This window comes from Mustela nigripes, chromosome 12 (genome assembly GCF_022355385.1).
Source record: "Mustela nigripes isolate SB6536 chromosome 12, MUSNIG.SB6536, whole genome shotgun sequence".
NCBI lineage: Eukaryota > Metazoa > Chordata > Mammalia > Carnivora > Mustelidae > Mustela > Mustela nigripes.
This window is the reverse complement of record NC_081568.1, coordinates 134,063,348-134,089,791: the sequence shown is the minus strand read 5'-3', so window position 1 is coordinate 134,089,791 and position 26,444 is coordinate 134,063,348. Positions and strand designations below refer to the sequence as shown.

Genomic DNA, 26,444 nt, shown 5'->3' with positions numbered 1-26,444 from the left:
AAGTGCTCTTGTGGTTAGCAGCACAAACCTGTTCCTGGCTGGTTATCAGCTGGTTAGGGCAAAGAGCTCACAAGGCCAAGGCTAAAGGTTTGATTTCCCAGGAACCTTTGCTCTCTTCCACAGTCAGAGGCAGAGTGCTTCCCTTAAGCCAGCCATCTTCCAGCATCTCTGACCCATCAGAAGGGGAACAAGGAGAGGGAATGCACAGCTACTTTGGACCAGATCCTTCGCCGCTGCTAGTAACATTGGTGGGCGGACACTGATGTTTTCCTTGGGCATCAACACGGAGTAAGTGAATAAGGTCAAAAAAAGAAACTCCCCCTTAAATGGGTTTGAAATAACCATACATAGCAGAATCTCCTCGATTTCATTCCAATACTGTGAGACAGGCCTGGCAGTCAGCTAGCTCGGCAGGTCTGGGATCACCTGTGGTTCCAAAGCCAGAAAGCCACAGAGATGGGGCGGGAACCCTCACCTCCTAGCAACGGTTTGTCATCATGGTGGCAGTGGTGGTGGCAGTGACAGAGGTCACAGCCGCCTGTAACCCAGCAAAACACACACCCTGAACGTTGAGCTTGACTTTGTACATCTCCCTTCCATAAGGATTCCAGAACTCTTCAGGTCACTGGAACCACGCAGGCCGCCTGAAAGCTCTCATGCACCTTGCCCAACGCCAGCCGTGGCGTGCTTGTGGGCTGATGATTCCTGCAAGTGTAAAGGCTTTACAAAGTGCAGTCGAATGCTCTGCCGCTGAGCTATACCCCCTAGGCTTTACAAAGTGCATCCACATTCTCCACCCTGTTGCTCAGGTCCAGGGGATCCCAGAAAAGGATCCCCACTTTGAAAGTTTAGATGCTGCAAGTTTCTGCACCTCCCTCTTTCACGTCTTTATCTTCTCATAGACTCTTCTGCCTCAGTCCACAGGGTCCTGAGGTATTTGGTGTTTGGATTAGTAAACTGACAGGTCCATTTCCCAAACACGTTTATTTTTCCTTTGGAAAAGTGTGGGTCGGAAGAAAACCACTCTGTGTCCTACTTCCATGTTACTCATTAACTGACTTGAAAAAAAATAAACAGCTTTGGCTAGATTAGGAGTCATGTGAAGAAAGTTTCCTGCAATGTGGGAACAGTGCAAAGCTAAAATGCAGAGCTTTCCCCATGACAGGGGGGATTCAGAAATGAACCTCTGAGCTTCTTGCCTGACCTGGTGATCAATACGCGCACAATGGCGAGGAAAAGTCAGTCTCCCAGCGACTCGGTCTTCCAGTTTGACATTCCTGGCAGCCCAAGAAAGGCAGGCTCCGAGGCCCCACACAGCTCCACAGACAGCCCCGGCTCTGTGTTTCTCAGGTGGGTACCTCCGTGGGTCACCCTGGTGGCCTGAGCCACCAGACCCGTGTTCCTTGGAGAGCTCTGTGCTCGTCCCTGGAGGCTGCAACCTGCCAAGGGGAAGGAGAAGCACAGCCTGGGCATTTGGGCCAATGGGTTAGAAAGGGGTACATAGCAAAGAATGTGACTTGCTGAGCAAATACAACTATTACCACTATTAAGGGAAAATAATGGTGAGTACCTTCTTTAGGAATTTTTTGTACTGGGTGACTGGCCAGCTCTGCTGTTCTTTCATTCTCGATCACTTTCATGTTCATAGGAAATGAAGTCAAATAGCTGAGCCAAAAAACCTTACTTCCGTGTCAGAATTACCTGTGTTATTATCGAAAGAGTAAATTTGGGGGCTTTCTAAATTAATTATCAGAATAGTATTAGCTGTACTGTGGGTTCAACTATTTATCGTACAGATTGAAAGCAGCTTTGGCCTGATTGAGAACACACTCTTTTTTAGCTATAAATATTAATATCTACATAAACATGACTCTGATAATTACATTTTTTTTAATTTTTATTTTTTTATTTGAGAGAGAGAGAGAATAAGAGAGCACAAGCAGCAGAGGGAGAAGAAGCAGCAGGCCCCCTGCTTAGCAGGGAGACCAATGCGGGGCTCTATCCCAGGACCCTGAGATCATGACCTGAGCTGAAGGCAGATGCTTAACTATCTGAGCCACCCACGTGCCCCAATAATTACATATTTTTAATGAAAACCCATGTTATCAACTCTTTATTCATTTTGACCTCCTAATAATTGTCTAGGAACTTACAAAATGTAGAAATCAAATCCAAGTGGAAATAATTTCAAGAGAAAGTTTCTTACCCAACTTTGATGTAAGCATTAATGTTATGCTACATGAACCTCCCAAGTAAAGCCAGAGGAAAGACCTCCACACTGGATGTTTACTTCTACACAACACCGTAGTCAGAAAGTTGATCATTTATTTTGTTTTTTTTCATCATTTTAAGTCATTTATACAAAAAGGTGCTCCTCAAAATTATAGCTTTTAAAAATTAAATGGAAACAAAGAAATCCCATTTCATTTAATGGTGTTTGCATATCAGAATGTCAGGTTACAAAAATAAGTAAAATAATTTAATTTTATTTTACTATATTATTTTACTTTATTTTTATTCATCTATTTGAGAGAGAGAGAGAAAGAGCATGAGAGGGGAGAGGTCAGAGAGAGAAGCAGACTTCCCTCTGAGCACGGAGCCTGACTGGGGACTCAATCCCAGGACTCTAGGATCATGACCTGAGCCGAAGGCAGTTGCTTAACCAACTGAGCCATCCACATACCCCAAGTGAAATAATTTTAAGAAGAAGTTTTGGGGACAGAGCCTGAATTCATGCAAAATGTTATGAAATACCTTTATTTTTAGGTTAACTTAGTTTTTTCCATCCATCATGAAAATGAATTAATCTGACTTTGATTGTCTGAGCAAGAGGACAACTCTTGTGATTAAAAATGTAAAACCTCTGTATTATTCCCATAATTTGCTGAATTTTGAATGTTTCTCAAATCATTTTGTCTGCTTAATCCACCTCTTCTGTAAATAATGCCAACTCTTCTAGGAGCTCAAGTTCTAATCAGGAAAAACAAAATTAAAATGTAAAACAAGTATTTAAAATATATAAAATACAGAAAATATAATTCAAACGAACACACATATTATTTAAATAAACTTAAATAAATAGAATAAAAATAAAATAAAAATCTGCATCAACTTAAAGTCAAGCCTCTTTCAAAAACAGCCCATGCCTATTCTACCTGCATATTAGATATTAAATATCAAATGTCTATATTAGGATCTAGAAATGATTTTGTGTGTGTGTGTACTGGAACCCATCTAAAAACACTATGTGTATCTCCAAACACTTTGGGCACTGAAGGACTTTCAGTGTAGTTGAAAAATCTACTTAATGTGTTATATAGTAAATCATTCCAAATAATTCATGAAAGCATTTAGGCACATGCTGGTTAATTATCTGAGGTATAAAATAAGACCAGGTAAACACTTCCCTTTACCTTCTCAATAAATACTAAGAATTTATGGGGCTGATGTGATATCCTATTATCATTTCCCAAACCAGAAGCAATAAAATGTACTCTGAGATCAACAAACCACTTCAGATAGGCACGGATACAATTTACTCAGTGCTCTTACTCAAACATTCAACCCAGATTTACTGAGTGACTGTCATATGCCAGGCTATATGGAGCACAAGGGTACAATCATAAGCCAGACAAACCTAGTCTCTGCCTTAAAAGAGGTTATTATAATGTTTAACATCAAAGACAGGCTAAAAAATTATGAATGCACAAATGTATATACCTCTATATACAAAATTCTTATATTAACATTTATTATCATAGGAAATAGTACAGGACTGAGAAAAAGAACCAGATAAGGAAAACTAACTTAGTTGGGTGGCAAGGGAAGGACTCTTTAAGGAATTAATAATTCAGGTGTCTTCAAGGATGAGTAAAGAGCCAACCATGGAGTGACCAGGGAAAGGACATACTGCCCACAGGGAGGGAAGATCGTAAGTCTTGAGGAATCTGGGAAGAGAAGCATCTGATGAAACTGGAGAAGGGGTTTAGGATTCACTCTTAACTGCAGTGGGAAACCACTGGGTGCTTTAGAATAGGGGAGTCTCACAATGTGTTGTTCCCTTTAGAAGGGCATTCTGGCCCCTCTCTGGGTGATTTCCAGCTTTCTGCTCTGCCGAGCGATACTGGATCTTGCCCATATCTCCCCATGACCTTGTGTAAGAGTGTCCGTAAGGTACGGAGCCAGCAGATGCATTACTGGGTCACAGTTTATAGGCACGATTAACCCTGCTCATGATGTCAACTTGTGTTCCAAAGTGTTGTGTCATTTACGATCCTACCTGCAATGATTCTGCTGCCTATGCAACATTGACATTGTCAGACTTTTTAATTTTTTCTAATCCAGAAATGGCATCTCAATGGGGTTTTCATGTCCATTTCCCTTATTAATACAAAAGGAGCATCTTTTCAACATGTTTCTTGATTATTTTTATTTCCTCTTCCATAAAATACCTGCTTATAGATTTATGACCCTTTGGGGCAGAAGGCAGGTAGGAAGACAGGATACTGTCTTTTTCTTGTTTTTAGATAGTTTTAAAAACACTGCAGATACTAATTTTTTGTTACTTATATGTATGGTGTAAATATTTTATTCCGGCATATGATTTGTCTGTTCACATTCTCTGTCATATCCAAGTTCTTATTCTTAATTTATCAGTGCCTTATTTTCTTAATGATTTGCACTTCCTGTGACTCGTTTATGAAAGCCTGACCTACTCTGAGGTCATTAGAATGTTCTTACCTATTGTCTGCTAAAAGTCTGTTTTCTTGCTCTGTCACACATTGCTGTCTTAATTACTACAACTTTATAATAAAAGTTTTGCTGTCTGGTAAGACAAAACTCCTTACCTAGTTCAAAAATGACTGACTACTCTTGGGACACCTATATGGCTCAGTGGGTTAAGCCTCTGCCTTTGGCTTAGGTCATGGGATTGAGCCCTTCATTGGGCTCCTTGCTCAGAGCAGAGCCTGCTTCCTCCTCTCTCTCTGCCTGCCTTTCTGCATACTTATGATCTCTCTCACTCTCTCTCTCTGTCAAATAAATAAAAAGAAATAAATCTTAAAAAAAAAAGACTGGCTACTCTTGACACATTTGCTTTTCCATTTAAATTTTAGAATCAGTTTTCCAAATGAAGACTTATTCTTAGTTGAAATTGTATTAAGTCTATTACTTAATTTGAGGAAATTAAGTCTACTTCTCCTTATATTGTGTTAAATATACCTATTCATGCACATAGTATGTCCCTCCATTTATTTAGGCCTTCATTAATATCCTTTGATAAAGTTTTAGAATATTCTACATAAAGACCTTACACATTTTTAGACTTATTCCTACATACTTTACACCACTGTTGCCATTGGAAATAAATAAATACACACACACACACACACACACACACATACTTTTTTTAAAGATTTTTTTTATTTATTTGACAGAGAGAGACACAGTGATTTATTTATATATTTTTAGAGAAAGAGAGTGTGTGTAAGCACACATGCAGGGGCAGATGGAAAGGGAGAGAGAATAAAGCAGAGTTCCCATGGAGCCCAATGGTGGGGCTCCACACAGGGCTCCACACAGGCTCAATCCCAGCACCCTGACATCATGACCTGATCCAAAATAAAAAATCCACTGCTAATCACGCAGGCACCCATGGAAGTCTATGCCTCTTAATCCTCTTTACCTATTTCATCCATTTCCCTACCTCCCTCCCCTCTGGCAACTATCAATTTGTTCTCTGATTCTGTAAGTCTGATTCTGTTTTGTTTCCTTTGTTTTGTTTTTTAGAATGCTCATATAAGTGAAATCATATGGTATTTGCTTTTCTGTCTCACTTATCATAATACCCTTAGGTATACCCATGTTGCCACAAAAGGCAAGATTTCTTTTTCTTTTTCTTTTTTTTTGATGGCTAAACTAATATTTCGCTCTATGTGTCTATATCTGTGTATGTGTGTGTGTGTGTGTGTGTGTGTGTGTGTGTGCATGCCATATCTTCTTTATCCATTCATCTACTGATGGACATTTAGGTTGCTTCCATACCTTGGCTTTTGTAAATAATGCTGCAATAAACAGAGACATGCATACATATTTTCATATTAGCATTTGTGTTTTCTTTGGATAAATACCTAGAAGTGGAATTGCTAGATCTTACAGTAGTTTCACTTTCAATTTTTTGAGGAACCTGCATACTGTTTTCAATAGTGGCTACACCAATGAACATTCCCTACCAACAGTGCACAAGAGTTCCCTCCTTCCCACATTCTTGCTAACACTTGTTATTTCTAATCTTTTCGATACCATCCATTCTAACAGACATGAGGTGATATCTCATTTTGGCTTTGATTTATATTTCCCTGACGATGAGAGATATGGAGCATCATTTCATGTGTCTGTTGGCCACCTGGATGTCTTCTTTAGAGAAGTGTCTATTCAGGTCCTCTGCCCATTTTTTAATAGGGTTTTGTGTTTTTTTCTGCCTTTTTTTTTGTATGAGTTCTTTGTATATGTTGGATGTTAGCCCCTCGTCTGATATATCATTTGTGAATATCTTCTCCTATTCAGTAGGCTGCCTTTTCATTTTATTGATGGTTTTCTTTACCCTGCAAAAGCTTTTAGTTTGTTGCCCTCGCCTGAAGAGACAGATCAAAGAAAAAAAATTCCGAAAAGATGAGGCAGCACTATGCTGGAATGTGGGACCATGGTGGGACCATGGTGGGACCAGCCTAGGCCTCCTCAGACTCCTTCAGTGCTCTGGTTTGGGGATCACCCCAGGCTGCAGTCAACAATGACTATGGCAGGTCCAAGGTAGCCTTATAGTCACATTCATGCCTCCACCCAGTGGCCCCACTGATTCTGTCCCTGTTCATCTATTGTCCCAGCTGCCACCAGTGAATGGTAGAGGAAATATTGGCCCTTTTTCTCTCTCTTCCCAACAGCCTTGATTTTTCTTAGCCACACTCACTTCCCCCGCTATCAGAGAAAGAACAGGAGCACTTTTTGGTACCTCAAGAAAAGGAACACCGTAGGCATCGTATTATGACCCATTTTCACGATGAGTCCATATCCCAGCTCCTGTTCATTGGGATTTGTAGAGGTAAAGGTTATATTTAGAATCTGGAGGGAGCTGAGTTCTGGGAAATGGGTTTTCCTCCCTAGGAGAAGGGATGAACAGGTAACAGCCAAAGAAAGCAGGACTGTGTTAAGAGGATATAGTAGTAGCAGTTGTAGTGTCCTAAGCTTGGTGTGGGTGTTTCAGCGAAAGGCATACCTCTCTATTCTTAGTGGGCAAGGTTCACTGGCAGGACCTGGGAACTCTGCTGAGCCTCAAGGGAGCTTGAAGAGCAGACTATCAGAAAGAAAAGAGATGATGAAGTATACTAGGATGTGGTGAAATGGGGCTGTGGAAGTTAGAATGAGGAGATGCCTCTCCTCAAAGAGCAACAGGCATCTCTGACAGGAAGGGTAGAATTTTCCCTGCAGGAAAGAAGAGAACTCCCCAGCCTCTAACCTGGCCCGGAGAGAATGGACTTGCAGTTTCTTTCCCAAACTTTGTCAGACACTTCCCCACAGTCTACGTATACCAAGCACTCAATATTCTGTCAGCACACATTTTCTATCCTTGCACCAGGCTTCCAAACACACTGGGAGCCCTCCCTTGACTGCCTCAAAAATTCCTATTCATCTTTCAAGTTGCACCTCCAGAAAGGTCTTCTCTAACATCTGGGGAGAACTTCTACCTCCACCCCTCAGAAGTAGCTGCCTTTCTTATTTGTTGATATCCCATCCACTATTAACCACTTATCAGAATGGACTGTCAGGAGGGGTACCGTTTACAAAGTCAGTGAAGCTTAAGCTTCCACCCCCACTTACACAGGCCCCTTCCAAGGCCCTGGGAGTGTCTGTAGCAAGCTCCTCAGATAGGCATACCTTTCTGTAAGGCTTTTGGACAATACTTCAACTACCATTATGACTGCTGTCTCTCTTCACTCCGATTTTCTCTCCTATCCAGTGGGCAAGGGATTTTTTGACATTATGAGCTAAGGGGAAGTTGTTTGAAGATGCATTTAGTTTGGGATTGCTGGAATTAGTTTATATGGTTTGTCATGTGTGAGTTGTTACTAGCCAACCTGGCTTCCTGGAATATTCCCACCACACATGAAGGGTCAGAGATGAGATCACGATAGGAATATGTCCTCCCAGTACCGTTTATCAGCAGTATGTAGGCAGTGAAAGAGAAACAAGACTCGATATGTATAGGACCAGAAGCTAGTTTCTGGTAAATTTTTCCAGTTATCAGATGTGGTGGACTCTGTCCTCATTAATGCCAACACAAAACAGAAGTTCTCTCCTGTTAGGACCATAAATGTGATAATGTAGCTGATATCATTTTAAGTACACCAAACTTTTTTTTTTCTTCTTCCTTGGTAGTAATTGCATGATTTATCAGAATTTCTGTCTTTATGGGACACAAACCCAAGGTAATACTAAAAACAGCCATTGCTTTTGTGTGTGTGTCATATAATAGACCACATCTTATTTTTACTCTTTTATACTTACACTGCTGAGGAAGGAATGGATGTGATTCCCTAGGCATGAATCCGTGAGTGGAATGCATGCTGGCTTCTTAGTGACTACCTGTTAGAAGTTTCTCATTTGGGGTGAACTTGAACATATTTATAGAAAAACTAAGTTTATACAAATGTTTCTCATCAGTGTCCAGTTCATTAAATTTTCATGACCCCTAAACTTGTTTTTAAAAAATAATTTCAAAAATTAATAACCTATGCATTAAGCCTTGACTCACATTTTTAAAAAAATTTTTATTTTTTATAAACATGTATTTTTATCCCCAGGGGTACAGATCTGTGAATCGCCAGGTTTACACACTTCACAGCACTCACCAAAGCACATACCCTCCCCAATGTCCATAACCCCACCCCCCCCCTTCTCCCAGCCTTGACTCACTTTTTAAATGACATTTTCAAATGCCATGAAAATTTATTTTGGATGAGCTTATCTTTAAGTTCCTACTTTCATTAAAAGCTTTTTATCTTAACAGGTTTTTTAAAAAAATCAATCAGGTTCATTTACCTCCTCTCCTCCCTCCCTCTCTCTCTGCCCCCTCTCTCTTTCCTCCATGTCTAATGCAAAGCCAGGCAAGTATACCTGAGCTGCAAGTTCCAGCAGTTCCCTCAATGGGTAACTATGTGGAGTTGTAAGAGGGCAAATTGGCCAGCCCTGCCAAGAAGTACAGGAGTGATGAATGAGGGCTTCTTTATAGCCAATGGCACAGAAATAACCTCTACTATTTGCACAGAGTCTTACTCATGGGAACTTTTTACAGATGTGACCTTACTGACCTTAGTGGCTTTTTGCTATGGTGGATGGATTATGGTAGTTGCTCTCTAGTGCTTAGATAATGAAGAAAAGAACAGAAAAAGGAAAAGACGTTTTCTGCTGCGGCTGTCTGGCAAAATTAAGCTAACGAAATTAGTTCAGGTAGTGAGCACACAGCCAGAGAGGTAACAGAATGGCATTATCCAACTTCACTGATTAATATATTCACCCGGTGTGACTTCAAATTATGTGGGCTATTTCCAAAAAATCAAATCTATCCTTAAAAGTCATTTAATTCGGTTTCTTCAGCCCACCCAGGGTGACTTTCATCACCTCAGAAGTAGGCATGTGACTCTCTTTGAAAGAACAAAGTTAAAGAGACCTACCCGGTATTCTCTATTCTCTATTGACCTACTATGTGATTCTATGGGTTTTGGTGAAATTTATTTGCAAAAAAGACAAGGGTATTTGTCTTAGATAATTTTCAGGAATGGTGAAAGAACAAGTATGATGGGTAATTTTATTTAACAAACAGCTATGGAATTCCTTCTATAATGCTGCATGGAAGGAGGACTGCCTAGTATATATCTGGTTTGGATACTTACTAGTGGCATAAACCCTCAGTGCCTCACTTTCCCTGATGGCAAAATGGGGACAATCTTAAGACAGCCGATACTATTAAACAAGACAATATATAAAGTGCTTGGACAGCAAATGTTCTAACGAGGTGATTGTAAGGCAGTAGAGAAGATCTACAGAGGAATAATGGTATATTCACTCACCACCTAGAACTCTTAGAAGCTAGAAATACATCCTTGCCTCTACATATATCTGGCACAGAGAAGAAACTCTGTAATGAGAAGAGAGCCTTGCAAAGTAAGCAAATGGCTGCAAACCCAGCTCCTGCTTTTAGGGGCTCCAATTTCTGTTGGTTACAGACACACCTGCCGGCTACTGTACAAGGCAGGCAATGCGCATGTACTAGGAAGATTGTATTATTAGCCTCACTCTCCAATCTGTAATTTCCCTCAGCATGTTTATGACGGATCCCCATGTTGCAAAACTTACATCTAGAAATAACTGCACATTTCAAATGCTTAGTGCCACAAAATAAACCTTACCTAATGTGAAAAACTAATGGCTGTCAGGACGTTCCTGAGAGAAACAAAACAAAAGACAAAGCCCTATTTTATTACTTCCAATAAAGCCACAGGGGCAGAACAGTGGGCCATGAATAAGCTTCCCTCCAAACACACTCCTGTACAAGGGTAATAAAGCAAGAAGCAGGAATGGTGAAATCATACCAGTGCATGAATTTATCTCCCAGACTTGTCCTTTGAACGCTGGGAAATACCAGCTGTGACCTGGCCAGCTTCCCTGGTCCTATATCTTATTTCGGGAAGCTTCCACTCCACTCATGCACACGAGTCCTGCCTTTGCACATTCTGAGCTGCCCACAACACTCTGGCAGAGTAAATTCTGTGTGGTCCTTTGAAATTGGACCAAACATGCCTGTCTTTGGAAAGCCTCCCTTGACACCCTTTTCTCGGCTATGTAGTATCTTTTGTTTACCTCCATGACCACATTTATCACAAGCTGCATTACTCTTGTTACATTTGTCTTTCTTCCTCACTTTGCTGCCTTATTTCTAACCCAACCATTCAGCGTAGTTCCCAGGACAAAATAGACAACAATAAATGTCAGAGGGTGGTGGGTGACAGAGCAGTGAGGAGCTCCCCTGAGATGACAGGCAAACCTGGCCCTTGCTGGGGTGCTTGCTGGGGTGCAGCTGGCCTGGCCCCAGGAAGGCTGAGGCTCCATAGCACAGTGAGAGCACACAGAGAGGAGCCGGCACAGTGCAGGAGGGCAGCTAGAGACAAAGCCGAAGGATGGATCAGACCTTCTGACTCACCATTCTGGATCTTCTCGCTGTTCCACAGTGATTGATTATTAGATCTGAACTAGCATTTGCCTATACCGTGGTCCCAAATGTTTTATCCTTGCAGTTGGGAAAAGAGAGGGGAAGAATTACAAGGAGCCATAGAGGCTGAGATTTCTGTTTCCATAAATTGAAGGGCACACTTGATTTTAATGTATTTTCACATTGCATTCAGTTTACAAATAAACTAAATGACTGTAAAATTGAATTAAACTCGGCATAAAAGAAAAAAGAATGAAACAAAACATCGTTTTTTTTTTTTTAAATATTTTATTTATCTGACAGAGATCACAAGTAGGCAGAGAGGCAGGCAGAGAGAGAGGAAGGGAAGCAGACTCCATGCTGAGCAGACAGCCTGATGCAGGGCTCGATCCCGGGACCCTGGGACCATGACCTGAGCCGAAGGCAGAGGCTTTAACCCACTGAGCCACCCAGGTGTCCCAAAACATCGGTTTTTCATTTAAGGAATGATCCCCCCACACACACTGCACACTTTCCTGACTTCATGCCTCTAAGCTCACTCTCTCTGCCCGGAATAACATCTCCTTCCAAGATCACTAAATCAACGTCACTAGAAATCCGGCGGTGAATACAACAAGGGTGGCCTATGTTCTTGAATTACTCTCCTCAGAGGAAGCCACACACGTAATTCTGTGACGTGATATAGGTGTTAGCTAACCCTACCTCAGTAATCGCATTACAATATAGAAAGGTCTCAGATGAACAGGTTGCACACTTCCAACTTACACAATGGTACTTGTCAATTATATCTCAATAAAAATAATAATACTTTAAAAAAAAGAAACGGAAGGTAAGAGGTGAGCTGAGCATGAGGCGAGGGGGTGGCAAAGAGAGAAAGAGCTAGAACCTAACACTGAGGAATTAGCCTTTTGCTATTCTCTGTGGAAGAGAAGAACCCCCGTTTCAGACGGCTGACCGAACCCTCTGTCTCTAGAGCACAAAGAGGGGGCAGGAGAATCAGAGGAAAGGATGCGGAGCCCAGACACACTTTCCTCAAAGCATAAAAATGAAGCTCAGAAGCTGAATTTTGTCCCAAGTTCTGAACAAAATAAAACACCCTCCAGGAAAAAAAAATATCATTCCTATTTCTCTCCCTGTCGGAGACTGTATCCAACTAATACAAACTCTAAGTTAGCAGTCACTGCCTCCAATGCCACCTCTGGAGAACAAAAGATATTCTTTTCTCCTTCGTGGCTGTGCCTCACCATCAGCACCCAGGCTCTGCCTGCTGACCCTTGCACGATTCCACACCGCCCAACATCCAAAGACAAATCCAACTCCAGATCACTCATTTAGGGGAACATGAAGTTTAACCAGGAGGCTCACCCCACAGTGGGGAAGAATGGCCAACAAAGACTGTTTGAGTTACCAGCTGCCTCCCAGCTCGTTACATCAAATCTTCACCTCTTAAAATCATAAGCATCTACTTTCTCATACAGTATCTGTGTGTTTTGAATCTGGAAGTGAAGAGCTTGGTGGTTCTAGCTCAGGGACTCTGGTGAAGTTGCCGTCAGCTATCAACCATGGCTGCAATTATCCAAAGGCTTGACTGGGGTTAGGGGGTGCATTTCTCACCACACCTGCTAGGTTAGTGCTGGTATCTACAGGAGGCTTCAGTTCCTCTCCAACTGGAGAGAGGGTTGTTTACAACATGGCGGCTGGGGCTTTCCCCAGAGCAAGTGATTCTTGAGACAGGACTGTGAAAGACACAATGTCTTTAACAGCCCAGTTTCTGAACTACACCATCATTTTTGCAGTATTTTGTTGGTGAAATAGGTCAGCCCTATGTATTCAGTGTGGGAGGGGACAATACATGGGTGAGAATGCCAAGAAAGAGGGATCATTTGGAGCCATCCTGGAGGCTGGTGACTACAAGGGCTATGGGGGTGACATCAAGGTTGCCACATACTTCTAATCTGTATATGCTGTATATGCTGGAAGTATATGCTGGAAGGACAGCTGGCTTAGAGTTGCACAGGCCTGTGTTTGTGTTGTGTTGTGTGGGTTTTTTGTTTGTTTGCACAGGCCTGTATTTGATCACAATGTTGACACGTGCTGTGTCACCTTAGTCCAGTTACCTGAACTTTCTAAACCTCAGCTTTCTCATTTGTAAGATGGAAAAATAACACCTACATCTGAGGACTGTTTTTGAGGATTAGGTATGGAGAATGTACATACTGTGGCAAATACTGGAGAATGGTTAACTGTTATAGTTACAAAGTAGGCTAAATGTTACTATAGCAACACAGTTGGAAGTCTTTACCCACACAACCCTGGGTCAACTCTAAGGGTTTGTTTGGATTTGTTTCTTTTCCCTCATTCTTTAAAAAAAAAAAAAAAAATTAAGATTTTATTTATTTGACAGAGAGAGAGAGACAGTTGACAGAGAATACAAGCAAGGAGAGTGGGAGAGGGAGAAGCAGGCTTTCCACTGAGCAGGGAGCCTAACACCGGGCTCAATCCCAGAAACCTGGGATCATGACCTGAGCCAAAGGCAGATGGTTAATGACTGAGCCATGCAGGTGCCCCTTCCTCATATATTCTTTTATAACTTACAAACGACTTCAAGATAAACACAGTTGGTGGCAGAATATAAAGCTAAAAAACATGTACTTTTGTTCATATATTTGAATAGATGTAGAAACCATGAAAACTTTAAGATCTAAACTCGACAGCAAGAGCTGTCAGGCTCTTGCATTTTTCCCATATGGCTGAAATCCATACTCGGATGACTTTAAAGAAACCTGGAAATAAGGTAAGGGTGGAGATAATATACTGCATTCATGAGTTTTCTCAAAATCACAGTTTTTCTGGGAAGAAGTGTGATTATCTCTAGAGAAAAACACAAGTTCCAGTGGTCAAGTGGTGTGTGATGTCAAAATGAAACATTTTTTCAACAGGGCTACTGATTTATAAGGTTACAGTATATTCTTTACTCAGAAATTTGAGAGTTTGGGCTTTGCCTTTGATGCAAATGTCTCCACCCTTCATTTCTTCCCCAGTAAAATAAGAGTAAAGACCCTATGAGAAAAAGCTTCTTCATGTGTGAACTCCGAATATTAACTCTCCAAATTTGTGCCCCGGAAGTTTAAGTAGAAAGAGCCCAGGCTTAGCCCTGACAGTCCTCCGGGACCCGGAACAAATCACTGATCCCTTCCTTTTCTCCATCTCACAAAATGGAGAAATCTACCAGTAAGAGGATTTTTTCCAGACAATGGAGAAGTTAAGGGGCGGTGGGGAATGAAATGAAGTGAGATAAATAGATATAGAGAGTTAGATATATAGATATATAGATATTTAATTATAAGCTCCTTCTAGGGGAAAAAAATGAAGAATCCTTTCCCGGGATTACTTTATTCTTAGGTATTTAATATTTATTTTAGTTGCTATCTGAAGTGGGGGACTTACCACAAAGCTAATGAAGCTGAACTTTTAGGGCTGATCACCTGAATTAACCTCTTCTAATTCAATATTCTCTGTCTGCACCTGATTTTCAGTTTTTTTTTTTTTTCCCTTAAAGAAGTCCCCCATATCATATAAGCTGCAGGCCCTACAAAACTGAATCTGCCCCAGTTGCTGCTCTTAACATAAATACACATTTTTCAACCCAGACCAATTTTCTAATGGTATCATCGGTGTTTCATCATCATCAGTGAGATAATATCCTACTAACAGCTTAACAAATCTATGCAAGAAACTTAACAAGAAACTATTACTATAGTATGAATGGGTATTTCCAAAATGACTGATTCCTGGAATAGATGGAAATACAACTTATCCCCTACGTGCATGTATTATTTTTCAGAATATTCATATTGTCATTTATACAGGATGGTCACATTACATAAACCATATAATTCATGAACCACATATACTAGAGTGTATAACATATTTAATGCAGAATTTAATTTTAGCATAAAGCATAGATAAAGGTGATAGTATATTTTCCTTCTCAAAAGAGAAGAAAAATATTATCAAATATTCTATCTATATTATTATATACCACACGTTGGGGGGTTTAAAGAAATATAGATTCCAGAAATCCAAAAGTTGCTGTACTGACAATAATTCCTCTCTGAGGTGAGAAGTAGCATAGAACAGTTGTTAGGAATGTCAGCTCCACAGGGTGCCTGGGTGGCCTCTCCAGTGAGCTTCTGATTCTGGGTTTCAGCTCAGGTCGTGACCTCAGGTCCTGAGATCCAGCCCCACTTGGGGGTCAGCTCAGCTCAGTGCAGAGCAGTCTTGTCTCTCCCTCCCCCGACTTGCACGCACACACACACTCTCTCTCAAATAAAGAAATAAAATCTGGAAGGAAGGAAGGAGAGAGGGAGAGAGGAAGGGAAGGAGGGAGGGAGGGGAAATAGAGAGCAAGCAAGTAGACCAACATGGGGTCCCATCTCATAGAAGTGGTTCAGCAAGTCTGTACTTCAGTTTTTGTTCCTCTTAAAGAGGGAGTGATAGCTTCTACTTCATGAGGTTCTTGTAGGGATTGAATGAGCTGCCCTACTTGTGAAGTGCCTAGAAACCTACCTAGCATAGGCAAGCACTGCATAAATGTTATTTAAAAACACTTTATGCTGGGGGCACCTGGGTGGCTCAGGCTGTTGAGCATCTTCCTTCAGCTCAGGTCATGATCCCAAGATCCTGGGATCCAGCCCCACATTGGGAAGCCTGCTTTCCCTCTCGCTCTCCCCTGGCTTGTGTTCCCTCTCTCACTGCCTCTCTGTCAAATAAATAAATAAATAAAATCTTTAAAAAATAAAAATACTTTATGCTGATTTCTACCTTGGGCTGTAGTCTCACAAACTGCTTTAGCACCCTGGGCAATGACTGAAAATTTCTCATTTTACTTGACTGTCATTCTCCCACTAGTGACAATAGCTAAAACAGAAAACTGTGTAGTCATTTAAATGTTTCATGGCATAGGATTATTTGTTTTTATTTCAAAAGGGTTTTTAATACTTGCTAAATTGTCCACATTAGGAAATATAACTATGAATTAATAAGCATGTCTATTGGAAGTTGCCTCTTTTGTCAGCCTGTAGGACTGAGTGACTGAGAACCGGTGACTGAGAAGCTGACTTGACTTTGAACTTGCAACAATATCTGGGTTTACAGTAATAAAACAAAGTGTGTTTTATTGTGGCCCTAAACCATGATGTACATGTGAACACTAAATTATTGGATCACTAATATGTAAGTTCTGAGGTAATGCTATAAATCATGGTAAATATTTAATGGAAATATAAAACCATCCTTCTTAAAGTCTTATAACTGAATGACAGGGAAGGAGTTTTGTTAATTTCCTTGTAATTCTATCAATGGTCCTTAATTAATGACAAATAAGAGAAAAAACACATTGTGATGAAACACTCAATCATGCCGATACCAGCTTTTTGTCCCTTCTTTGGATCCCCAAAAGCAAAAGCATAGTTTTTTCTTGAATCCAAAAGAAGTAAAATCTTTCTACTGTGTGTCTATCAGGTTTTTCCACAGTGCCAGACGCTATGTAACCATAAGCAAACCTATAGCTTTATGTAACTTTTGCAGCTTTTCAAAAATACATGATTAAGAGCAGTGTGATGACCACAGTTCTGTGAGGTAATTCTTAATAAGGACCAGCCTTGGTTCCACAATCTTGTCATAGAAATGACAACATTTATTCTATGCATCCTCTGTACCAAGTATATACTAAGCCCTTTTCACAGATTAGCTAAATAAGACTTCACAATAATCTTATGAAATAGGAACTCTATGACTGCATTTCCCAGATAAAGAACCAAGGTTTAAAAAAAAAAAAAAAAGGAAGTACTTGATTACCACGATGTAAGAGTTGGACTCCATCTTAAAACTCTAAATCCCATGTTCTTCTTACTTCACTGTACTCCCACTCTTGCAACCTTTAATTTCCTTCCTTTGTGGACTAACAGAATTGAGTGAATGGATATAGACCTTCTGAAGTAAGTGGGGTACTTAACATCTGCTGTGGGAGTTAGATGTGACACCAAAAGCATAAGCTACAAAACAAATAATAAATAAACTGGACCTCATCAAAGTTAAATACAAAAGACACCCACAAGAAAGTGAAAGACAATCCACAGAGTGAACAAAAATATTTGCAAATCATGAAGCTGATAAACATCTAGTATCCAGAATATATCAGATTTCTTATAACTTAATAATGAAAAAATGACACATTTAAAACTAAGCAAAGTTGGGACACCTGGGGGGCTCAATCTATTAAGCATCTGACTCTTGATCTCAGCTCAGGTCTTAATCTCAGGATCATGAGTTCAAGCCCCACATTGGGCTCCACTGGATGTGGAGCCTACTTTAAACAAACAAACAAAGAAATTCAAAGGATATGAAGAGTTTTTTTCTCCAAAGATATATAAATGCCAATAAGATGCAATATGGTTCTTCACATTAGTCATAAGGACAAAGTAAAACAACAAGAGAAAAAAACCCATAATGAGGTACCACTTCACACTTACCAAAATGACTATACTCAAAAAGTCAGAAAACAACAAGTCTTGAAAAGCATGCAGAGGAATTGGAACCCTTTTACAAAGCTGGTGGAAATGCAAAATGGTGGGAGCACTTTGGAAAACAGTTTAGCAGTTCCTCAACAGATTAAACATAGAGTTACAATATGACCCAGCAATTCCACTCCTTGGTATATAACCATAGAATTAACAACTCATGCCCACACTAAAACCTGTACATGGGTATCATAATAGCCATCAAGTGGAAACAACCCAAATGTCCATCTACTGATAAATATGATGTGGCTTGACTACAGAATGGATTATTAATTGGATAAAAGAAAAAAGAATGAAGTACTATTCTAGGCCACAATGTGAATGAAAGAAACTAGTCACAAAAGGCTACATGATTCCATTTTTTAAAAAGATTTATTTATTTATTTGAGAGAGAGAGAAAGAGAGAGAGAGAGAGCATGAGAGGGCATGAGCTGGGGGAGGGGTTGAGGGAGAAGCAGACTTCGGTTGAGCACAGAGCCCTACAACCAACATGGGACTCCATTCCAAGACCCTGAGATCATGACCTGAGCTGAAGGCAGACACTTAACTGAATGAGCCACCCACATAATCCCATTTAAATAAAATGTCCAGAATAGGCAAATCTACAGAGATAAAGGTAGAATTATAGTTCCCAGGGGCTAGAAGAAAGGACGATGAGATTGACTACTAATGAGTACAAGATTTCTTTTTGTCATGATGAAAATGTTCTGGAATTAGTGGTGATAGTTACACAACTCTGAACCACTGAATTGGAGAGTTTGAAAGAGTAAATTTCACAGTATATAAAATATGTCTCAAAAAGATTAAAAAAACTTAATGAAAAATTTTTAAAAATCATTTTTTTTAAAAAAACTCACATTCTGTGAGTACAAAACATAAAAATAACTTTTTTCATGACTGACAAATTGGCCTATTGATTTCAAAAGGAATGACACATTTTTATTAAACTAGATATTCTAGATCAACATTTTCTTTATTTGCCATGTATCTTTTTAAAAGACTTTATTTATTTATTTATTTATTTGAGCAAAAGAGAGAGAGAGAGGGAGAGGGACAGGGATAGTGAGAGAGAGCACAAGTGGGAAGGAGAGGGAGAAGCATACTCCCCATTGAGCAGGAATCCTAATTGGAAGCTTGATCCCAGGACCCTGGGATCATGACCTGAGCCAAAGGCAGATGCTTAACTGACCGAACCATCCAGGTGCCCTTTAAGTTTTTGTGTTGTTGTTGTTGTTGTTTTTCTAATTTTATTTATTCATCAGAGAGAGAGAGCGCACACGCGCACATATGCACTTTCGGTGAGGGGCAGAGGGAGAGGGAGAGAGAGAATCTCAGGCAGACTCCCCGCTGAGCCCTGAGCCCAACATAGGGCTTGACCTCACCACCCTGAGATCCCAACCTGAGCCAAAATCAGAAGTCAGACGCTTAACTGACTGAGCCACAGGTGACCCTAAGATTTTATTTTTTAAGTAATTTCTACCCCCAACATGTGACTCTAACTCACAATCCTGAGATTAGGAGTCACACACACCATTTAAGTCTTTGAAAACGTTTCCCTTTCATCTTCTCACTGAAACTGTGCCAGGTTAAGGGAAGGATGTAAGAGATTAAGTACCACAAGAAAGGGTTTGTGCCAGGGGCCCACAAGACCAGCCCACACTGAGAGATTCACTAGACACACTGACAGAACTCAGCATACAGTAGAGTACACAAGGCTAAGATTTACCACAGGGACATAGTGAACTGGGTCATAACAGAAAAAGATGCAGGTGGAATCTGGGGGCATCCATGTATAAGCTTCCTTATACCCTTTCCCTCATAGTAAGGGTCACAGGGAATAAATACCTTCTTCCCCCGGCAAGGCAAATGCTACAACAGGTGTACAATGTTTCTGAGCACGGAAGCCCATCAGAGAGTTTTTACTGGAGGCTAGTCACATAGGCACCCTCTTCCTAGACATGCGCCAAATTTAATCTCCCAGAAGGAAAGCAGATGTTGAACATAAATCATATTGCTTGCACAGCCTAGGCCTGATGAGCCACTTTTTTTTTTAAGGTTTTTTTATTCATTTGACACAGAGAGATCACAAGTAGGCATAGAGGCAGGCAGATAGAGAGGGGGAAGCAGGCTCCATGCTAAACCGAGAGCCCAATGCGGGGCTTGATCCGAAGACCCTGAGACGATGACCCAAGCTGAAGGCAGAGGCTCAACCCACTGAGAACCCAGGCGCCCCCTGATGAGCTACTTTTATCAGCCTGGGAAAAGTGGGAACACTCCCAAAACCAAAGTTCCCAAGTATCAGGCTTGCAAAGATACCTTTCTAAGAAGACCAATCTCGGGTCTTCATATTCTACAGTAACTCTATCCTGAGCAGGGGTGGAAAACCAGGACCTCAAAACTACCATCCAATGAAACACAGATTCTTGAGGGAAATACAAAGAGGACTAAGAGGATTCAAGGCCAAGGGGACACTGTAAGGTTTGGCTCCTAGATCAAAAGTCTACCCACATCCACCACCTGGGAAAAATTGGACAGGCTCAAGGAAGAACCTTAAGCCCAGATGGGCCTGATCATTTTGAAGTGATCCCAGGATTTTCTAGATTCGCTTCCTAGCTTCTACCATCACCATGGCCTTCCATTCTCTAGTTGTCCAGGCAAAGGCACCTCCTTTAGTACTTTCCTGGAATAGGTGTGTCTTTTGCAGGAGAGATAAAAGGAAAGAGAGATGAAGTGCAAAGGTCTCTGACCTTTATTGTCCCCTGTGGTATTCAAGAAAGAATCCTCATTGATGTACAGATGGTGAAATGGTTTATCACCAAGAACAGAGTTCATGAAACACTTACCAGACCAGAGGTGTTCATGTAGCCCAGATATAAAGGTCACAGAGGCAACCCCAAGAAATAAACATGACATGACATGAGGTCATCCTTTTCTCTCCTGCAAATGCTTAGTGAGAATTTATCTCATGGAAGACTGGAAGACTGCTGTCTCAACTCCTTTGGGAGTCAGTAACCACCAAAGATCAACTAGAATGTATTTGAAAAATAAAGTGGAAGGGATGTCTTTTTTTCCCCCCCTAGAATATATTTCTGTTACATAAGAATTATCTAACTATGACCAGTGAGTTACAAAATGCATCATTAAAGGGCAGGACTCAAAGTGCATGCCAGGCATGAAAATGGTTTAGGTTTCTGTGGCTGCTTAGAATTTCTAAGACTTTCTACTTTCTCTGTATCTTTCTCTATTATCCTGGGTTCCTCGTTTTCCTTTTACTTCTTTCACTGATCAGCCTCCTCCTCTTTCCCCCCTTCCCATCCCTCCCATCTCCCCAAAGAATTAGAAACTGACTGTAATTTCCAAGGGTTCACTTATCTGCAGCCAACTGTTTTCTTTGACAATTTCTTTGACAATATCTGGGAGAATTACCCAGATACAAGATGGTATCTCATTGACAGATGATTTCTAATAAACATTGCTATGTTAGCATGTGTGTACCTGCATCTTCCACATTAATTTTTTTTTAATGGTACCTTCCATAAATATTCAAGTTCACGAAAATCAGTAAATTCTTTTTTGCTAAGTTGTACTTTTAGCCCTATGGAAAAAAGAGACAGTAAATTCTTATTTAGAAGCCTTTCAAAATCTTCAAAGCTCTGCCTTCAAAATCAGGCAGCTACATAGGAAAATCAGAGTTTCCCAGAATCACACTTTGTAGCCCTGGTGATTGGCTTGACGGAGAGGGAGGAGACCTTCCTGGCAGAGATCAGTCACCCAGGGAAGGACCCTCCATCTAACTATCCATGTTTAATCTTCACAGAGAGTCAAACTGTCTTGAATCTAAGAAAGTCAACTTAGATGCAAGACACAACAGATGACCCATTAGCAGGTGAGCCTGTCTCCAAGATAATAATTGCCTTCCATTTCATTTGCCTTCCACTGAGGCAGGGTTTTACTAGGACTAAAAGAGAAGTTTTCTCCGAAAAAGTGAAAAAATTGCTTCCTCCAAAAAATGAAAAAGTAATTTGGTATCATAGAGCATAAGCAGACTTTAGGATAGGTAACAATCCTATGTGTGTCAGGCCTTCCCCGAACCATTGTGGGTTCTATGGAAAGGTGACAATCTAGAGCATACCCAGAGATCTGAGAGCATGTGAACATGCAGATCTCTGTCAGCTGTGCAAGAGCTAAGGCTATTAGTCTGCAGAAGTAAAGCTCAGAAGCCAGTGCGGAGAGTAGGGCGCGAGCGTCAACTTGGATATTTAAAGGTTTGTCATGTGACAGAGTCAGTGTACATGGCCTGAAGGGCTAAAAAGGTACAACTAAGAAGAGATAACATTCCAATTGCTATAAAAGAGAACTCGGAACAATCAAAATTCCCAAGGATGAAATGGGAATGCTGTGAGTGGTAAGGAGTTCCCTGTAGCCTGAGGTATTCAAGCATTTGATAGATTCATTCAACATTCTGCATACCTTTATTAAGTGTTCACTCTAGAGGCTCAACACTGGCTACACAGAGGTGAATGAAAGGGTTATATTCCTGCTTTTATCCAACCGAGTCTGGTAAGGTCATCAGCTCAGAGGTAGACTCTGAGTTAATCGCTAGAGAGGACTCAGATAGGACCTGTCAAGTTTTTCTGAATCTCAGGAAACATTCCATGAAATAAAGCTATGGGTTTTTCTACATTTAGGAAGCCCCAAATATTTTTTTTCTTGCCAAGAATGAGCCAGCCAGATTAATAACTTCTTGGTTACGGAATAGTTTACAGCTAGTTTAAAGAATATTTTGGAGACTGTTGGGATTAAGGCTTTAAACTTTTAACTGTGGGTCTCCAAAGAACCTAAGGAAGAAGGTTCAAGTACATTTTCTGAAAGTGAGCTCTTAGAATCATCTTTTTGCTGTTGGTGATAGTACTTATAACTTAGAGTTACATATGCTTTACGGTTAGAAGATAGCTGGCCTTTGGAAAAATAGAATGACAGTATTCTATAAGTAGGAACATAAGACTGGTATATGCTAAAGAAAAAGATGAAAAAGTTTCTTCTTAATGGTTTGCATTTATTCTCAAAATTAATTCCTTAACACAGAACACTGATTAAGTACAATCTAATCTTGCCTAATTAGTGAAGTTCATTTTCTAATCACTTTGGTAATCAGCACACTTCAAGATGTGATTTTTTTTTTAAAGATTTTATTTATTTACTTGAGAGAGAGACAGTGAGAGAGAGCATGAATGAGGAGAAGGTCAGAGAGAGAAGCAGACTCCCCATGGAGCTGGGAGCCCGATGCGGGACTCGATCCCGGGACTCCAGGATCATGACCTGAGCCGAAGGCAGTCGTCCAACCAACTGAGCCACCCAGGCGTCCCAAGATGTGATCTTTTTAATTTTACAACTGTGATCTCAAAACTGGACCACCTGATGATTTGGAAAGATTACCTGTTATAGCTACAAGGGCCCTGTGAGTTTGCCTAACTTGACCAGGGGGCAGAGGTGAGAAGCTCTGGGAAAATTCCAGGAAGTTCGCTTTAGTGAGCCTCCCAGAATCGCTCCCGGCAACACAGAATTCACAAACACGTCTTCATGGAAAATAAACCAGCACTAACAAAAGCTCCTTTCACTTCTTTTTTTTCCTTTTTTTTTTTTTTTAGCATATTTTAAATACTAAGACTAATCCAAAAAAAAAAATTCTATTAGCAAATTATGTACTAATCAATGCTAGAATGCTAAAAGTTTAAAAAACAAGAAAAAGAACAAGGTCAGGGACTGAAAAGTCATAAGCATCAGGAGAGAACTTGCTATTCAGTTTCCAGAAGAAGAGGGAATGCTTTATAGAAACTTCTAGATACAGACCTGTTTTACCTTGTACTTAAAGAGAAAGGTTTACACCAAATACAACAATATACTTTACATTATTATACAGTTTTCTAACCATATTCTTGAGCTGCCCATTAGACTCAGACAATTAAATATTTAGATAAACCTATGACCCCTAGTCATACACATGCACAAATGAATAAATCACAGAAGTAAAATAATAAGGATCATGAGGCTAAGAGCAAACTGGCAAGTTTTCAGTTTATTGTTAGACTTTCAAATTCTAACAAAACACACTGGTTGGCTTGCTTAGGTGAGGGTCACTATTTCCTAACAGTGAGCTAGACAGAGAGAAAATTAAAACTGTAGGTGCGGGTCCTTGATTCAGGTTTCAGGCCCAACCCTGTCCTAGTATTAGCCCTCTCCGGCGTTTTCCCTTATATCTTGCCTTTTCCTCTATCTGTGGGGCTTCTGCCAACATGCCCACTGGGGTTCCAGGCCACCCATGCGCCTTCCTATCGCCCCACCCCAAGGGGAATGAAGTCTTCTCTCCAAGTATGCCAGTTCCTTCAGCCAACTCAGAAAGCCTGGCTTCATCAGCAAGGAGGCCCACACATAAGAAATTTAAGGCTAATGAACCTAAGAGTTTGCAGAACCAGGAAGTGCAGATGAATGGCAGCGAGAAAGATACTCTCAGCCTTGTGGTCCCAGGAGGTGATTCTCCTCTATCTCTAGCTAGGATCCCTGTTGCTCAAGAACCCATCCAGCCTGCTGAGATGGGAACAGGCTTCAGTGTTTTCTTTTTTTTTTTTTTTTTTAAAGATTTTATTTATTTATTTGTTAGAGAGAGAGTGGGAGAACACAAGCAGGCAGAGAGGCAGGCAGAGGCAGAGAGAGAAGCAGGCTCCCCACCGAGCAAGGAGCCCGACACAGGACTCGATCCCAGGACCCTGGGATCATGACCCAAGCCGAAGGCAGCGGCTTAACCAACTGAGCCACCCAGGTGTCCCAGCTTCAGTGTTTTCTTATTTGAGGCATAATCTCTATGGTATTACAGACCCCCAAACTACTACCAGTGAATCTGAGGTAGAAAGAGCTCTGAAACCACACAACTTTTGTAACTTTGCTAGAAGAATGTGAATTCAAGTGCTGTGAGACTCAAAGCAACACCTATTTAGTTCACTTAGTGGGAATGTTCTCACGTTTAGTGGAAGAAATCTTATCTGATTGAATCAAGCTGGGGTATTTTCTAACATGCAGCATATGTGTCATATAACTTTCTAAAATCCAAAAATCTCTCTGTATCCAAAACAATTTTGGCCCCATGGGTTTTGGATCAAGGCCTGGGGATCTGCAGTAGCTTCAAAATTAATTCCAGAGTTTTCCTTCACTTTTTCCCCCAGGGGGCTGAATGAATTATGCAGGATATTGTGGCTAAAAGGAAAAGGTCACATATTGAAATTAGAATTCCTCATAATTTAGTGGTGAATTTAATGGAGGGGAGTACTTTTAGAAAGCCAGGGGTTAGGGTAGAGTGTCCCCCTGAAGAAGACAATATTTACCCCTTAGCTGTCTCATCTCTTTGTCTATTGTTGGCTAATATTCACCCAGGAAGGAGAGTATAGTGTGGGAAATCCATTCCTGAATTCAGTGGGGAGCTCACCATAGGATAAGAACTGCCCTCACTATATAAACAAAATTTTAAATGATTATTTGATTTCCTCACTAAGCCAGAAAAGTTTGCTTATGGAGTAGCAAACGCAATAGAATCCACAATATAGAATAAGCTCACTTTTATCAGCCAGACTTGGAATCCAAATTCTTTTTACATGACTCTACATGAGAAAATGTATTCTGCTTTCAAAAATGCCACGTAGAACACGACGCATTTCTAAGTTGTATGTTAGCAGTATTATGTAGTGTTCATCACTTATTGTCCAAGAAATATTTTGGGGGCACTTATAACAGGTTCTAGGAATAGAAGGTTCAACAGGAGACAATGAACCAGTCCTCACACTGTTCAGACACTAAGGAGAGAGATGAGAGGGGGAGAAATGTAATACAGATTAAAGTAAATGCCTCTCAATGTAAAATCAAGTACTCAATAAAGTCACAGTTTTCTAGTTGTAATTCTATACATGCCAAGTCTCCTCTGGTACGTTTCATCTTATTTAAAAGCAGCTGCATATTTTCTGATTCAGAGTTTTTGACACACTAAAAGTTTCACACTGAGTAACATAAAGTCTCCAAATCTTCACAAGCAAAAGAAACTTTCTAATTACATATCTTTTTCCAAGTTCTGCTAGGAAGAAAGAAGCTGCCTGGAAAAGAACAATTTGCCAAGTCTCAGCAGAATAAAAGCATCATTTTCCCAAAAGTGAGACACAGAACACTATTTGAATCTTAAAACAATAGTGCTGAAGTTCATCATTTAAAAAAAAAAATCCCAACTTTGCCAAAAGAAGATGGAATGTTAATGTCTGATCTGATAGCTATAGTCCACATTTTTAGAAAACCTGTCTCAACATTCTACATACCAACCTTCTGAAAACAATAGCCTAGCACTATTGAAATGCCAAGGTTAGTTTTTCTAAGTGGAAACCAAAAAATAACAGCTACCTTCCCTGAAATCAGGAAATCCCAGTATCCCACAACACAACCCCAGGAAACAAAGCCTTGGTCTTATACACATCCTTTTCATGGTAGTGGTATTTGGTAGAAGGCACATGTGAAGAGAAGTGAAAAGAGAAGAGGCCTTACTTCTCCACAAGGCAGCTCCCATGGGGAGT

General features: G+C 40.5%; 1 protein-coding gene across 6 annotated transcripts in view; it reads left to right on the top strand.

The window, feature by feature from the left end:
• The first annotated feature begins 1,089 nt into the window (after positions 1–1,089).
• Positions 1,090–26,444, top strand: part of GRAMD2B (GRAM domain containing 2B) — a 112,317-nt gene continuing 86,962 nt past the window's right edge. For 2 of the 6 annotated variants that reach the window (XM_059418406.1, XM_059418407.1), the window contains exon 1: positions 1,095–1,350. In XM_059418406.1, coding sequence (XP_059274389.1) covers positions 1,226–1,350 — 125 coding nt within the window. In that variant the 5' untranslated portion in view covers positions 1,095–1,225. Of the gene's footprint in view, positions 1,351–26,444 lie in introns of all 6 variants that reach the window. The other 4 variants (XM_059418410.1, XM_059418403.1, XM_059418404.1 and 1 more) reach the window with 4 other exon arrangements.